Source organism: Entelurus aequoreus, linkage group LG04, assembly GCF_033978785.1.
Source record: "Entelurus aequoreus isolate RoL-2023_Sb linkage group LG04, RoL_Eaeq_v1.1, whole genome shotgun sequence".
Taxonomy (NCBI): Eukaryota; Metazoa; Chordata; class Actinopteri; order Syngnathiformes; family Syngnathidae; genus Entelurus; species Entelurus aequoreus.
Window position 1 is genome coordinate 65,812,459 of NC_084734.1, and position 17,923 is coordinate 65,830,381.

Below are 17,923 nucleotides of genomic sequence, written 5' to 3' on the forward strand. Positions count from 1 at the left end.
TTTTTTTTAAATATTTTTTTTAATCAATCCAACAAAATAATACACAATAATAAAAAAAAAATAAAAAAAATAAAATAATAATAATAATAATATATATATATATATATATATATATATATATATATATATATATATATATATATATATATATATATATATATATATATATATATATATATATATATGGTAAATGTCCTGAGCTGTCATTCATCCACTTTGTTGGTGTGCAAAACAACTACAAGCTCGTTTGGGGCCTTTATGGTTGTGTGCCCTGCTCAGAAATGTGTTAAAAATATTATATGTATATATATATATATATATATATATATATATATATATATATATATATATATATATATATATATATATATATATATATATATATATATATATACATATAATATTTTTTAAATATGTATTTTATTTTATTTTATTTTATTTTATTGTATTTATTTTTTTGCCTTTATTTGACAGTGCTGCTAATTTATATAAATGACGTGGCTCTTTGCTGTCGGTTGTCTCGGTTCTCTAAACCAGCAGAATTTAGTCTAACTGAGCGTGTCTGTGTGCTGGTCGACCGATACAGGTGCATGGACGACAGGCGGCTACGGAAACCTTCCCCTGAGAAAAAGTAGAGCAGCGGATCAAAGCATGAATTGGCTGCTGCCAGGCACAGCGTCACCACGACTGACTTCTGCATGGCAACCCTTTCCGTGCAATGAGTGTCCGTGTGGGACAGGGAGTGAATGTGGACGGAGCGCTGCACGTGGTACGGCATGAAGCTTATCAAGAACGTCAAAAGGATGATCACGATCATACTAATTGATTTGGAGCGCGTGCCCTGGTGACACCTAGCCAGTGGAGCGCGGGTAAGTAGGGCGCGGATAATCCCGGCATAGCAGAACAGTATGACCAGGAAGGGCAGAAGAAAACCCACCACCAAAGAAAAATTGTTCAGCACTACAAGTGCGGACACGCCTTGACCTTGCGGAGGCTCAAAGCACTTTGTTTTGTTGGTCACAGGATCAAATTTCTGGCCTAACATCAAGAAGGGCGAAGAGGCAAGACAGATACAAATCCAAATGCTCAGACACGCCAGACGTGCACGGCTCACTGTCACCAGTTGAAGGTTCCGCACGGGGAAGACAATGGCCAGGAAGCGTGTGACGGACATGGCCGCCATGAAGTAAATGCTGCAGTAGAGGTTGACGTAGAGGGCGTAGGAGCTGATGCGACACAGGAAATCGCCCTGGTTCCACTGGCCCTTGTTCACGTAGTAGAGCACCCTCATAGGCAGAGTGCTGACACACAGCAGGTCGGACACGGCCAGGTTCAGCATGTAGACCTGGAAAGGAGAACTCTGCCGGTACAATTTGATCAGCGCCACCAGGGCCAAACCGTTCCCTACCAGGCCGAAGACAGTGATGATGGAGTAGGACGTGGTGTAAACCTGATTGCGGAAGTCGTCGATGGACGGACAGGCGGTGGAGTTGCTGCTGAGCGTCTCATTATTTTGCTCCATCTGCAGGTGTTGAGACAAGGACACATGACTTGGTGAGGAATGGAAATAAAATGAAAGACAGCCAACATAAACGACTGTGTAATATATACAAATGTTTGTACATTTGGTAACACTTTAGTATGGGAAACACATATTCACCATTAATTAGTTGCTTATTAACATGCAAATTATTAACATATTGACTCTTAATTAGCAGTGTTGGGTTAGTTACTGAAAACCAGTAACTAGTTACAGTTACTAGTTACTTTATTTCAAAAGTTACTCAGTTACTAACCCAGTTACTTACACCAAAAAGTAATGCATTACTGTGAAAAGTAACTATTTAGTTACTTCTTTTTTTCCTCTTTTTTTTTTTTTTAAGGCTCCCATTTATGCCCTTTTAACCTTCATTTCAGTACTGTTATTGCACTGGAGAATAATACAATCTGTTGATCAACTTGACATGCATTTGCATCACTGAACTCAGAAAGCAATGTGGTCTACATACAACACAGAAAGACAAAGATATGTTTCAAAGGGCCACTTTATTTCAGGCCAGAACAAATTGACACAACTATTTTAAATAGCTGCAACATAATGGCACTTTAACTTTAACTTTAAGTAGATAGGATCTTTGATCCAAGACACAACTTACATTTAACTAAAATGTTATTTTCTTTGTGCTCGACAAAAGAAAAGTATTGAGAATGTCTCCATGTTAAGAAACTCGACTTCTGGCTTCGCCATGATGTCTTGTTAGTTGTTATGAGAGAAGCGTATGTGTGTGTTTGTGGCCCTTTAAGATATGACAGCATGTGAGGTGAGTGACGTCAGTGAGTGAGTGGGCGAAAGAGGTGAGGGAGCGGCAACAGTGAGTGTGTACAGGTGCTCAGCTTGGTGGATGGCTGCGTCCAATAAAGTCACAAAGTTGCAACAAACCGCTGGCCTCATCATTCACCCTCAGCTGTAAAGACCCACTTCCGGGTAAAGTGAAGGTTGTTAGCCCCGAAGTACATAGGCCCTGGAGGAACGTCTCCCCTGCGCTCCTCAACTACGGTCTGGGAGCCCCCACCCGGCCCCCACCCACACAAAGCACGCCTTTTCTTTTCCTTGTAACACAGAAAGACGACACCGCAGCGCTCCAATAAAACACACTCAGATCTTCCGTTTTAAAGCCGATACTACATAAAAAATTACGTAAAATAACGCAGTAACGCATCATGTAGTAACAGTAACTGAGTTACTGAATGTAAAAAATAACACGTGAGATTACTAGTTACTAGCGAAAATAACGGCGTTACAGTAACGCGTTACAGTAAGTCCCAACACTGTTAATTAGTCATTATTAAGAACTTATTAATGCCTTGTTCTATTATAAAACCAGTAAGCCATTAACTAAGAGTCTTCCCTCAATAACCTCAGAATTATTGCTTATTAGTAACCCTAACCCTAACCCTAACCCCAACCCCAACCCTAAGTCTCAAAACCCTTATATGTTCCCCTAGTGTCCAAATAACTGTAAATTAAGTCTTTGTCACTTTAATAAGCACCTAATTAATGGTGAATATGTTCCTCATACTAAAGTGTTACCACATTTTTTTGTGCGGATGGATTACAAACTCTGTAAAAATCATGTCATTGATCAAGTATGTTATGCAATTACGGATGAGGGGGGTAATCAGTGTAAACAAAACCATATCTTAACACTGCAACTGTAACAATTAATTAACATATTTATTTTGTAGTTAGTGTAGAACTGCACCGCAAAAGAGGAGGCTTGTACTGTCTTTGGACTTTTGATAAATGATATACATATCTAATGCTTTTTTTTATCAAACATAAACAATAATAAGTGACGTTATTCACAATAGTTATAAATTGTTTCCTTATAAAGAAACATACAACGTTAAAAAAAAACATAAGAAAAAACATTTTACTTAATTTTTGGTGTTGATTTTCATGCTCCTTCAAAGCCAAATTATATATTATTTAAAAAATCTCAATACTTACAAATGTGTATCCCTTTTCATTCGCGAGTCGCTCTTCCTCTGCGCCTGATGTCACAACACTAGTTGCACAAGGATGCTGCTGCAGGTGGCCACTTCTGCAGTGTCAGCTATTTTGAAGCTCCTGAAGGAGGGACTTCACTCGCACTGTGCATCTAGCCTGTGGTGATGTCATCATCTGTGCAGCCACACAGTAAATAATGTCACGCTGCGGTTCAGATCAGAATATCTTTGCTGACCTCCAGTGGTTTAACACGAATCATCTTACATTCATGATGATTCTTGACAAGATACTGAGTGCAATCTTTCCCTCCAATGCCGTTGTTGCCCCCTTTGCAGAGCTTGGAGATATTTTTAACACTGAAGCGGGGGAAATGTGCACTTTTGAAAATACTTCTACACTTTTTGACTGTATGATCATGAATGTGTGCAGGCTCACATGGTCCTGGTTGCTGGTTGGATCAGTGTTGCCAACTTGGCGACTTTCTCGCTAAATCCGGCGACTTTGCAACTCCCCAATAGACTTTTTTTTCCCGACAAATCGAGCAACTTTTTATAAGGTTTTTGAGACATGAAAGCACGTATCACTTTGCAGTGAATGTCCTCAACGAGCAGTGGGTGCTGCCGTGAGCCTCTCTTCACAGGTTGTCAGTGGCATTGTGCAGCAGTCCCAGCTGCAGTCAGAGCAGAGAGGAGACCCACATTCCTCCGCATCCAGACTGCAAATGAAATATACATAGCTGCCACTGTTTGCTCCTTGGTGTACAAAGCGCAATGTTTGAGTTTGAGTTTATTTCGAACATGCAAGCATACAACATGATACATCACAATTTCCAGTTTCTCTTTTCAACATGTTCGAAAAGGAGTAGGAAGAAGCAGAGCTTATTTAATCCTACCCCTTTTCTTTACATAACAGTTGCTGAAACTTTTTTTATTCACTTCCTGTTCTCAATTTATTCACAATAAACTCCATATGTAATCACAATAAAAATAAATAAATAAATAATAGTAAGAATTTAATAATAATAATTGGTGAAGAAAGTCATATTTCATATGATGAGATAAGTAAGATTACTTTAAGAATGAATGAATGAATGGATGAAATAAATTGAAAATGTTTGTCATGGTTCTTCTTCTTTGTACTTTGTAAACACTTTAAGTTTGAAGAGTTTCTTGAAGTGGATCATATTAGTACATTGTTTGATTGCTTTGCTTAATCCATTCCATAATTTAATTCCACATACTGATATACTGAAGGTCTTAAGTGTTGTACGTGCGTACAAATGTTTTAAATTACATTTTTCTCTAAGATTATATTTCTCCTCTTTTTTTGAGAAGAATTGTTGTATATTCTTGGGTAGCAGGTTATAGTTTGCTTTGTGCATAATTTTAGCTGTTTGCAAATTCACTATGTCGTGGAATTTCAGTATCTTTGATTCAATAAATAAAGGATTTGTATGTTCTCTATATGTAAAGGTAATTTTATAACAAGCACTCGTTTTATGAAATACATTTATTTCAAAGTAGGCTCACTGTACATTAGGGATAATGTTTGAAAATAAATTATCGAGTGCGAGCCCTTTATCGAATCCTCTTATCGAACCGATTCCTTATCGATTCTCTTATCGAATCCAGATAGGTTGTTGTATATGTAAAAAAACACACAATATTTGGTTTAACAAAAGCTCACTTTTATTTTATAAGAAAGAAATAAAATAACATAAATAAATAAATATTGACTGTTGTTAACCCCCTAAAAAAATTTAAAAAAAAAAAAAAAAATATTGACTGTTGTTACCCAAAGTATATTAAGTGGGATTTTTCATAAAAACAAATATATACAGTAACACAAAAACAACCTGTCTCTGTGATCACTATAGGTGTATAAATAATAATATAGTGTTAAATAAAATCAGTCCCTTGGGCACAAAACTGAAAATAATACAGCTCTCCAAAAAGTGCACTTCTGCTGCTATTGGAACATCCCTCTGGGGTCCATCAGTGTGGCCTCCTCCAGGAATGACTGCACGTCCTTGTCCTGGAGGGAAAATGAGGGACAGACACAGCATAGAATTAGGGGGGAAATTAGCTGAATGTGAAGACTAGGGTGTCTGTTATTAAGTCTTTAGCATCAGTATGTGGAATTAAATGATGGAATGGATTAAGTAATTAAGTTAAACATTGTACTGATATGATCCACTTTAAGAGGTTGTTCAAATTAATAGTGCTTACAAAGTACAAAGAAGAAATATGAGAAATACTTTCAACCTTATTGAAAATAAGATATTCTTCATCTCAGTATATTAATAATGACTGAATTAATTAATTACATATGACAAAACTGTTGTATATACTAATTCACAGATGTTATTTTATTATAAAAAGGTCAGTAAATGATGTATATATTTGTAAACGCTCCGAAGTGGGAAAGGGGTAGGATTAAATACGCTTTACTTCTTCCTACTCCTTTTCGGACATGATGTAAATTGAAATGATATGAAACTGTGATGTGTTATGCTGTAAGTGTGTTCATGTACGAAATAAACTAAAGAAAGAAAGAAAGCACTAGTTTATTAGACAGACCTGCAAACTCTGGAGTGGTGTAGGCTACAAGATACCGTTAACATTATCAGACACATACAAAAAGGCTAACGTTAACGTTACCATTAGCCACTGACTATGCCTAGGTAACGTTAGTCTAGCTAACATTACTGCAGTCCTGGTTGACATAAGAGGTAACGTTATTTTAGCCTAAAGGCTACGAGTGAGCAGATATGGAAATTAACCGGCAACAGTTAACGTTTGTTACTCACCAGCACGATCACTGGAATTGGCGCTGCAGGTTGAAGCAGAGGAAGAGGGGCTTGCTTCGTCATCTCTGTCGCTGCTTCTCCACGTGTCAAAGGCACGCCACGGTTCTCGAATGTTCAGGTTATGTACGGCCTGAACATGTTTCATCATGCTTGTTGTACTTCCCCCCCTTACATGAGAGCGAAGCCTGGCAATAATTGCAGATAGCCGTTTCCTCGTCGTATTTCTTAGTAAAATGAAGCCACGCCTTGAGGCGTTTTTTCCGGTCCATTGTTGTTGCTGCTTCTGTATCTGCCGCTTAATGACTGTGCTACGTCATTTCCTGGGACGTGCCACAGGGCATTTCCTGTGGGACGGGATTCGTTCCCAGGGATTTGAATAAAGAACCAACTCTTTTTCTTTACTATAGTGGCCTCGATAACGGGAACCGGTTCTCAAAAAGGGATTTGAGTCCATGGAATCGGTTCTTTTCTTATCAAACAACCGGAAGAACCGGTTTTGAACATCATCCCTACTGTACATACAGTATGTAACAGTTCCGCCATGCACATGCTGGAATCGAACCGGCAACCCACATACTGTTGTGCATTCCTTCTCCAGTGGTGGGGCATGGTACGGGTCAGGGTAACATGCTTTATCAGTATCATGCAGTATCATGCTTCAAACACTGCTTTGAAAAGCTGTGTAATACAAAACTACTCATTGTAGCTATTAGCTCTGACTCCCTTATTTTGAAAAATAAAATAAAATAAATAAAAGCACAAATTGTTTTACTCATTTTTGTTTTTTAGTTTAAAGTGTTTTAAATATTGTGCTTCTAGGTTAATATTGTTGATCAATTTGAATGTTTTATTATGTCTAGAGCTTATTTAATTTTATTTTTCAGTATCTAATGTTTCAAGTCAGTCAAAAAATGTTTATAGTTTAATTAAGGATACTTTTTTTTAAATTTCAGGCTAATTGATGCACTCTAAATATTTCTGTTACAGACTGAAAAACAAAGTTCATAAAGCTTTTTTTTAGTAAATTAATATTGCTTTCTTTCTTCTTTGTTGTTTGTTTTATTTGGTGTTAATACATATACAATGTTATGCAGAGATGTACTTAAAACAGTTTTATAGATAAATTATACCATATAAAGTCGCGGCGAAATATTTTCTTTTTCCTAGGGGGAAGACGATAGCACTGCTGTAGAGTATTCCCACCGATTGAGAGTTAAGTCGAGCAGCGCTAGTCAGCGAGCTAAAAGCCACAGGCTGTCTACGTGCTGTCCAGCGCAGCTCTTAAGGCGTCGGGGGAGTGATCAGTTTTGACCAAATTACTATCACACAGCCACACATAAGTTGTATTATATTTTGATCGTGTTTGATCGTGTAATTTTTTTTTTGGGTAATAATGAGCCAAAATGTCTCTTTTGATAGTGAATGTTACAGACCACAGCCAAAAAGGAATACATTCACCTCAACTCAATCCAACTTCAAGAACCTGAGAGAAACTAGGATTATGACGTGTTCTTTGAGTTCATTCAAGTGTGATTAAATTGCACAGCACAATAATCTAGGAGTGATCATCCCAGTTAAACAAACTATTTTATTGATTTCATTCATGTGTCATCAAATTATTATTATTAATACCTTATTTGTTTTCTTCTTGTCAAGACGTGATTATATGCATGAATGTACGTATGTACATGTGCATGTGTATGTACAGTATGTTTGTTTGTTTGTACAGTGAAAGTGTGTGTGGATGTACTGTATGTACTGTGTGTGTTTGTGTATGTGTGTATGTATGTGCATGCCTATGTACCTATGTATGTGCATATGTATCTACAAATGTATGTATGCATGTATAAATAGACATATGTATGTGCGTATGTATTTATGTTTGCATGTACAATATATTTGTCTCCCAGTATGTGCGGCAACCAAAGTACAGCCCAAGCCACCTAGAAAGCCCAACCCAAAACAGCAGGTGTGGTGCTCAGGAAACAAGGGACCACCGGCCCCACACAGGCAGGCGATAGGGCGCCCAGATCCGGGTTCGCTGTGCCACCATGCAGGCCAGCGCCCAACCGAGGACAAGGCACTGAAGAAGCAGGAGACAACCAGCCCCCAAGCCAGCGAAAGACCATACCCCACGTGGGCAGAAAGACAAGAAGGGCCCCATAGACTTCCCGCAGCCGGATAGGAAACCCGCCCCAGCCCACAAGCAACCGGGCCGCCACGATCCCCACCTCCAGGCAACTACAACCCTAGACTAACACCCTCCCCCCACCACATCCCACATCCCCGGATTGTAATGAATCAAATGTAAATAATCAAATGTATAGACTTGTTCTTATGCTTTCTGAGCTCACTATGTTCACTGCTCGCTGTACATATCCTACGAAGTCAGACCTACACTGTCTCAATGTCCATTTCTCAGATGATATTATTGTTGATGACTGAAGTGCTGATATCAACCAAAGCTACCCCCCCTCCACATCCCACCTCCCGGATTGTAAATAATGTAAATAATTCAATGTATATACACTGATTGATTGATTAACGTGTTATGCTGATAGTATATATTTATACCATGAATTGATTAACGTGGACCCCGACTTAAACAAGTTGAAAAACTTATTCGGGTGTTACCATTTAGTGGTCAATTGTACGGAATATGTACTGTACTGTGCAATCTACTATTAAAAGTTTCAATCAATCAATCAATCAATCAATCAATCAATCAATCAATCAATCAATCAAAAACCCCCCCTGGGAGAACGGCGGGCTCTGCCCCAGGCTGCCCCGCTTAAGTCGGCCGCAGCAAGACCACCCAATATGGGGCCACGAGAACTTCCCGTCCCACACATGCAGGGACCCCAACAATGGAGATGGAACATCCAGCAACTGCCTCTACTTGAGGGAAGAAAAAAAAATAGAGAGGAGGTATTCACAGACAGGTCAACAAACAAGGCCGTTACCTCAGCAGCTGGCCGCCGCGCAACAACCCCGAGTGACCACGACAGACTACGCGTGGGTACTAGACCTAGCAGGCCCCCACTGAGCCGGGCATCCGGAAGTGGGTGGGAGGCAGGACCCAGGGGCTCCAGACCCGCAGCCGAGCTGCAGCGGCCTGGGGTATTGACTCCTGTGGGGCAAGCAGACACCGAGGGCGACACCAGTCCCAAATGCTCCCCCAGGCCCCCAAAAAATATATCAATCATAAACAGACTTTTACATTCTAATTTAAGTTCCTACAGACATTGACAAAGTGCTCATAGCAAACTCAATGCAACATTTTTTCACTTGACTTTTTGCTAGGAAGTGACAGCGATCAGACGGGAACCCAGCAATGACAGAAAAAAAGTAAAAAAAACTAGTGTATTTTTAATCTATGTAGCGCTATCACCAAATGACTATCGCCCCATAGATCTTCTGTGCCAGTGCATTGAGCAAGTCAAACACTGGATGTGCCAAAATTTCCTACAACTAAATGAAGATAAAACTGAGATAATTGTTTTTGGTGCTAAAAAAGAAAGGTTTAAAGTCATCCAACACCTTCAATCACTGTCCCTGAAAACCTCAAATAAAGCCAGAAATCTTGGGGTTATTTTAGATTCTGATTTACATTTCGACAGTCACATCAAATCAGTAACAAAATCGGCCTACTATCACCTCAAAAATGTAAAAAGACTTAGAGGGCTCATGTCAGCTCAAGACTTAGAAAAACTTGTACATGCCTTTATTACCAGTAGGCTAGACTATTGTAATGGTCTCCTTGCAGGTCTTCCCAAAAAAACTGTCAGGCAGCTACAGCTTGTTCAGAACGCTGCTGCTAGAGTTCTAACAAAGACCAAAAAATGTGAGCACATTACACCAATTCTTAAATCCTTACATTGGCTCCCTGTACATCAGAGAATAGATTTCAAAATCCTCCTGCTCACATATAAATCACTACATGGTCTAGGGCCCAAGTATATCACTGATATGCTCCCACTATATACGCCCTCTAGATCACTAAGATCTTCTGAGACCAATCTGTTAGCGGTTCCAAGAGTAAACTCAAATCAAGGGAGATCATCATTCAGTCACTATGCAACACATAGCTGGAATAAACTTCCTGAAGATGTCAGACTCTCCCCAACTCTCACTACTTTTAAAACTAGACTGAAGACTTTTATGTTCACCTTAGCTTTCAGCTAAATCTTTTAATCTTTTAACTTTTAACGTCTGCACTGTTTTTATTTTTATTGTCTGCATTTTAATTTTGCTTTTATTTTCTTTCATTTCACTTTGTTGTCTGTGAAGCACTTTGAGTCTGCCTTGTGTATGAAAAGCGCTATACAAATAAAGTTGCCTTGCCTTGCCTTGCCTAATTACTACTATATATCGTTAGGAATAAAACAAATCATAAATAATGGCGAGAATAATGCTGGACGAGAATGGTGAGATCATCAGAAGCAAAGGAATTATGATCAAAACATTCAACATAGCCTTTTCCACTAAGCCCTAAAATATATTTCATCCGTTATCTATGTTTGCTTTACTTATTTTGGTTTGTTTTTACTCAGAAGTCTAGAACCTAAAGACCGGAATTTATATGGTGTGAGGCGATAAGTCCACGAGGTTGAACAAAGTAATTCTAGTTAAGTGATGACGGAAGTGTTGTTATTATTTCCTTATTCCTGTTCCATGCATACGCTGCTAATGAGTTTGGCTTGTGATGTTTGCAGATGTCCGGATGCTGGAGTGGCTAATTCAGCTGGAACTCATTTAGCCATGACACACAAGCAAACATTACAACAACATGCACAGACCAAGAATGGTATGCATGGGTTCCAATGATAATAGCGGTACCACTATGGAGGACCTGAGTAGCTCCTTGAGCATTATTAGACCATTGCATCAGTGCAAGAAGGAGCGCTACCACAGGTCCTTTCTACCCACAGCCACTACACTTTACAACACAATTATGTGATTACTGGGATCTTTTTTCTTGCTGTGCAATACAGATGTTAGTGTTTTTTGTTTTTATTTCATATTTTATCCATACATATTAGTGCGCAATATGTAGTATATAATAATTTGTTGTTGTTTTTATTGCGTTTTACTGCTCCTGTATGTAAAAACCTTCACAGCACAATGTAAATTCCCCATTGTGGGATAAATAAAAATCTACCCTATCCTATCCGATCTCAATGGTCTAAGAGTAACTGTAGTGTTAGAAAGTTAGATTTAAAGTTTGTTCTTTGACATGATGAAAGCCATATGATTGATGCTTATATGTCCATGTTGATATCAGTATATTTATGTTTATTATTTCGTTGTGTGGAATGTTAGAAAAACCTTGATTAAGTGATAATACTCAAACAGAGAACAACGGTAGGTAAATGTGATGTTTTAGACAGCAATATTGTTCAATTAAGGGCACTTATTACGTATGTCTAGTGTCACGGCACGTGCACAATCCCGCATGTCATCTGCCGGCACCTCCGCTAGAAGCGTGCCGGGACACGCCCCTGCTCGCTCTGCACGCATTGCGGCCACGCGCCTGCAAGGCTGCAGGCAATCGTCAATCTGCACACCTGGGTCTGATGAGGGCAGGCAGCATAAAGACCAGCGGACCCGAAGATCTAGTGCCGGATTGTAGTTCACTCTCGCAGTAAGCATCTCATCTCTGGCTTCCCTACCGCGTACTTGCTCTCTCTTTCTGTGCCTTCCCTGTTCCCGTGTTTTATGTCCTTTGTGTTCCTTGCAGTGCTTCCCCTGTTTCCTGTGATCGAGCTGTATGCCTCGACTTCCCTCTGGATTCCAGACTGCCTCCCTCAATCTTCAACCCCTGCTTGGACACGGACCTCGTTGCTTGTCTCCAGTACCCGACCGCTTGTCTGCCCACGGACTGCCTTCGCGCCTCGCCCCTTTTGGTCTGACGAAGGATTCATCCAACACGCACATATAACAAACACTGGTAACATTCACACGGTTTATTCTACACATCGTTTTGCACCTATCACTTAGAGTAGCATACACACCCCACCTATTCATCAAGTTCAATAAACCTATTGAACTGATCTAGCTTGTAGGCTATTGTGTGCTTAGCTGTTGTTTTAGCTCCTAATAGCCTACATCCTACTATGTCTACCTTTTGTTAATGATTTCACTAAAATAAAATAAAAGACCAACCTTGATTGATTACTTGAGGACATTTAGATATAGATACATTAGTGTTGCACAAGTAAACACGCTGCAGGATTCATGGTTGCATCAAAGATTTTAGATGCAAGCCAATTTATTCCAATACTTTTTATTTAAATTTTTTTGCTGATATCTGATATCAATATCGGATCAGCACACCCCTAGTATATGAAGAGTTCAGAGGCAAAAACAGATACCGTATATCAACTTTCCTTGTTTTGAGTTTATGTTTTGTGGAGCTTTTCGTGAAACAGCCAACCCGCTGATGTGGGTTGCAATTGAATTGTTTCTCACAACCAAAATGATTGTCTCAATTTGAAAAATGCACTTTTTTTCCTTTTTTACAAAAAATTACTTTTGATACTTTTGTACAAAATATGCAGCAAAAAAAGATAACTCTAAACAACCTTTTTTTTTTTTTTTTTTGCAAGAACATACTCATCCTATATGGTGCCACCATGACCCTAGAAATGAGTGAAAACTTTTTTCAGAGGTATACTTATTCCATCACTGTAATGAATTAATTGGATGGATCTTTATCGTCCACACACGTTTGTTTGGATTTGTTTTGTTTTGATGCTTTATTTTAGTTACATCACGGCAAAACAGACATGAAGCGAGCGAACCCCCAGCGCTGATGTTGGATTGTATCATCAAATTTCTTTGCACTGATTGGTCATGATAGATTTGTGCTGCATTACGCTTGTCATTTTCTAAAGTAAAACAGAATATTCAACATGCAAGAAGTAGGTCACTTTTGCAGTACATTTTTGATTTTAACTCCAGGCAGAGAATGGCGTAAACTATCTAGTCGTACTCACAGCTCAAAATCAGCGGAATGGTGTTGCTGTAGTGGCTGCTGGTTGCAGGAGCTCTGCATGGTGCGATCGTTTGTGATGTTTCCCTCTTGTTTTCATGTGTTTTCACCTCATTTTGTCTGGACACGTTTGTATTTGCACTGCAACCACATCATTTCCCCATTGTAGAATGAATGAATTCAATCCTATCCTTTATCGAGTTTCTCATCTGTACAGTCTGTAATAGTAATCATCGTGTGCAGTCCAGCCCTGCAAACTCATGACCACACTTTCTAATTTATTGAGAGGTAATCTAAGAGAGGTAAGCCAATGAGTAAAAAAAAAAAAACTGGGCTGTAAACTTATTGTTTATGCACAACTCCTAGGGCCTGGGGAAATGACAATTGTACTATTGCACACCCACACTAGGTAGCATCGGGTACATATAATTAATTTCATTAAGTATTCCAAACAAATTTGCCTAATGGGCAGCAAAAATGAAACATTTTGTGCAGTCTTTTTTCCATCACATTTGACATTTGCCATTTCAATCCATGCACACAGCGACATACTTTGTTGATTTTCTAGTGAACCAATAAATTACTTGTGTGAGTAACTTGCATGTGGAAGTCAACAATTTATCTTATGACCTACAGTGTACACCCACCGCCCCCATACAATGTTAACAACTTGTGCTGAGCCCTTCCAAAGTGGGAGGACGTACTACAATTAAACCAATAAAAAGATTGGTGGACTTCCTTGGAAATTTTCATATGCAGTCGTCCACTTCAGAAAATGACAGTAATGCTCAAATGTCAACATGTCAAATGTTTGTCACTCTGACTTCAATAAACACAGAAGCAAATAGTGATTGGATTTAAAAAAAATCCATGGGAAAAATAAACAAATGTGATTTAATGCAAAATGTATATGAAAAACATAATTTCCGATTGTATTATTTATTATCATCTTTATTATCTGCTACGTTATGCAGTTTGTTGTTTTGACCGTTAAGACTCAAACAATAGTTTTCTTGTTTTTTTTTTATTTGCCTACACAATGTCCCTTTTTTCTAATTTCAGCAACAACAACACATTTCTCATAAAAAAACAAACAAAAAAACAGTTATACAGCAATTAAAACAATCTGTTTCAAAGTCAAAACGTCACTTTCATAAAATCAATGCAAGTCTTTTTATTTAAGTAACATGTACTCATCACTGTTATATAATTGTAATTGTCAGTTAACAGGTTTTAAAAGTCAATACTCACAGCAACTTACTCTTTTGAGTGCAGACCAAGTCAGTTCATGCTGCAAAGTAGGGGAGAAAGTAATTGAATAATACGTATATATACTGATATCAACATGGACATGCGAGCATCAATCAAAGGGCTTCCATCATGTCAAAGGAGTCAAGGACTCAAACTAATTTCCTGACAAAGCAATCAGTTTTAGACTATGGAGATACAAGTTAAGTTTAAGGTACTGTAATTTTTATCGGCATCCATGCACACCGTTCCTGGCTCCGGTAAATGCTGTTTTAACGTCAAACTGTTTTCTTGACATAGCCAATATATTTTATTTGGGAGCAGCCTGAGGGCAGGAAGAAAACAAGTTACAGTAATGTCAGTCATATTGTACTGAGGATGTGTGCAATGCTTTAATCCGGGCTGGAGTTTTTCCTTTTTAAATGTTCAATGTTCACAAGTCTCCAATAATTTCATACAATTCCTTTTCAACATCCAAGTTATTGTACTTTTTTTGCCTGTTTGGACTTATAATAAATATTCCTTGAATATTTTGGTTGAACGCTACGTTGTATTCCACTATACAGGTATTCTGCACCATTGAGGAGTATAGATTGACAGCAGTGGAAATTGATAGTCTCTTTTGGATTATTTTCAGACGGGAAAATTGAGACACTAAATACTGTACACCAATTATTACAGTAGTATAGTATATCAGATTCAGACAGTTTTATTTCTATGCCAGCAATAAACTGTACATATGGAATATGGCCACACATGTGGAAGACTTTGTTCCTTGGTTACAGTGCACCCTGGTCTTCATGTGACACATTGTTATTTTACTTTTACGGTTAGGTGTGACTATTTTTCAGCCATACGTCATGCTAAATTCTATAACGTTTTAAAGTTTTGTACATCGGCGTCAAGGAATGTGATCTTGGTGACTTGTGTTGACTTGATGTTGAGGGTGTTGATATTGGAGTGACTCCGCTCCTTACATGGGAATGAGTTCAACACAAACCCATCTCCTTTTCACACGCTCTGACTCCACTTTAGTCAAAAAATACTATTATGCTCCATTTATATGTTAAATTCACAAGAGATAAACACAGAGAAAAGCCTGTTAGAGGGAAGCACTCTCTCTGGGTGGTCCAATGACAGTGAACTGTTAAGCAATACTCAGCAGACGGAGATGCTTGTATAGGTTGTGCTATCACTGACATGCTCAGCAGTTTAATGAAGCACTAAATAGCAACGTGACTGGACTATAGTGAATTAGTAGATATGTGGAATATGGACTACTGTACACTTTACAGACAGAAAATTGCATCATTTTACATTAAAAACATACACAGTTTTAATGTTTCATCTAAAAAGGCTTTTGTGGTTTACATTATTGAGAAAAATTGTTTACTTCAGCACAAAGTATGCACGTTTACACACACAATTCCCTGCTGCGATTTCAGTAAATAAATATTTTGTAGTACAGTCGCTGTTAAAACTCAGTTTTTAAGCAGGGTTGGCTTCTTCTGGCATAAACAGGTTGTTTAGGGCCACAATCATCACTGTGGTTGACGTGCTCTGCGGGTGTTTGCTTGTTCAACTTTGATGGATTGAATCATGTATACACTTGAAGAATTCAGATCCAAAAACAATCATCTCAATGTTCCCTGTTTTAAATAAATCAATGTTTTTTTATGGCACTTTTCATGAAACAGGCAACCCACAAATGTGGATTTTTGCAATAAATAGGTTAATCCTATACCAGGGGTCGGCAACCCAAAATGTTGAAAGAGCCATATTGGAGCAAAAATACAAAAACAAATTTGTCTGGAGCCGCAACAAATTAAAAGCCATATTACATACAAATAGTGTGTCATGAGATATACATAGAATTGGGATGACTTAAAGGAAACTAAATGAGCTCAAATATAGCTACAAATGAGGCATAATGATGCAATATGTACATATAGCTAGCCTAAATAGCATGTTAGCATCGATTAGCTTGCAGTCATGCAGTGACCAAATATGTCTGATTAGCACTCCACACAAGTCAATAACATCAACAAAACTCACCTTTGTGCATTCACGCACAACGTTAAAAGTGTGGTGGACAAAATGAGACAGAAAAAGAAGTGGCATAAAACACGTCCTAGAAAGTCGGAGAAAGTTATACATGTAACAACTAAGGTGAGTTCAAGGACCGCCAAAATTAGTAGGACAAAACGGCGCTTGCCAAATACTCGCATGTTTAATACAAACAGTGTGATTTATAACAATTAGGGAGGTTTGTGTCATGTTTGTCATCCTACAGAAACCATATTAAAACAATAATTTTTCTTCCCCTCATCTTTTTCCATTTTTCATACATTTTTTAAAAAGTTTCAGAGAGCCACTAGGGCGGCGCTAAAGAGCCGCATGCGGCTCTAGAGCCGCGGGTTGCCGACCCCTGTCCTATACGGTGCCAGCCTGGCCTTAAAAATAAGTGAAAACAGATGAGCTTTTTCAGAGGAATGCTTATTCCATCACTGTAATTAATTGATTTAATCTGAACAAACACCTGTGTTGGGTGATCCCTGGACAGCGGGGGTCCAGGGTTTACATTGACCGCTGCATCATGACGTCATTACATTGACAGCTGCATCCCAAGACAACAACAGCAGAGTAAACATACACTATTTTGCCAAAAGTATTTGGCCATCCATCCAAATGATCGGAATCATGTGTGCTAATCACACATTTAGGCATGGAGACTGTTTCTACAAATATTTGTGAAAGAATGGGCCGCTCTCAGTGATTTCAAGCGTGGAACTCTTATAGGATGCCACCTGTGCAACAAATCCAGTCGTGAAATTTCCTCGCTTCTAAATATTCAAAAGTCAACAGTAGGCTTTATTATAAGAAAATGGAAGAGTTTGGGAACAACAGCAACTCAACCACCAAGTGGTAGGCCCTGTAAACTGACAGAGAGGGGTCAGCAGATGCTGAAGCGCATAGTGCAAAGACTTTCTGCACAGTCAGTTGCTACAGAGCTCCAAACTTCATGTGACATTCCAATTAGCCCACGTACAGTACGTACAGAGCTTCATTGAATGGGTTTCCATGGCCGGGCAGCTGTATCTAAGCCATACATCACCAAGTCCAATGCAAAGCGTGGGATGCAGTGGTGTAAAGCATGCGTTCTCTGGAGTGATGAATCACGCTTTTCCATCTGGCAATCTGATGGACCAGTCTGGGTTTGGAGGTTGCCAGGAGAACGCTACATTTCGGGCTGCATTGTGCCGAGTGTGAAATTTGGTGGAGGAGGAATTATGGTGTGGGGTTGTTTTTCAGGAGTTGGGCTTGGCCACTTAGTTCCAGTGAAAGGAACTTTGAATGCTCC

The 17,923-nt window shown here is 38.8% G+C and overlaps 1 protein-coding gene across 2 annotated transcripts; it reads right to left on the reverse strand.

The window, feature by feature from the left end:
• Nucleotides 1-468: 468 nt before the first annotated feature.
• LOC133647958 (cysteinyl leukotriene receptor 1-like) lies at nt 469-16,879 on the reverse strand. 2 transcript variants are annotated; one of them, XM_062043718.1, is made up of 5 exons: nt 16,618-16,879; nt 14,576-14,605; nt 3,512-3,685; nt 1,409-1,522; nt 469-1,345 (listed from the first exon to the last, which is right to left on the reverse strand). In XM_062043718.1, the coding sequence occupies exons 4-5, from the start codon at nt 1,520-1,522 to the stop codon at nt 485-487; spliced, it is 975 nt and encodes a 324-aa protein (XP_061899702.1). In that variant the 5' UTR covers nt 3,512-3,685; nt 14,576-14,605; nt 16,618-16,879; the 3' UTR covers nt 469-484. The 2 variants fall into 2 exon arrangements, with proteins under 2 accessions (XP_061899702.1, XP_061899701.1); XM_062043717.1 differs by having other exon boundaries at nt 469-1,522.
• Between the last annotated feature and the right edge of the window lie 1,044 nt (nt 16,880-17,923).

Bases quoted from the DNA above. Each gene is read 5' to 3' on its own strand.
- LOC133647958 (XM_062043717.1), bottom strand. From the start codon at position 1,522: ATGGAGCAAAATAATGAGACGCTCAGCAGCAACTCCACCGCCTGTCCG.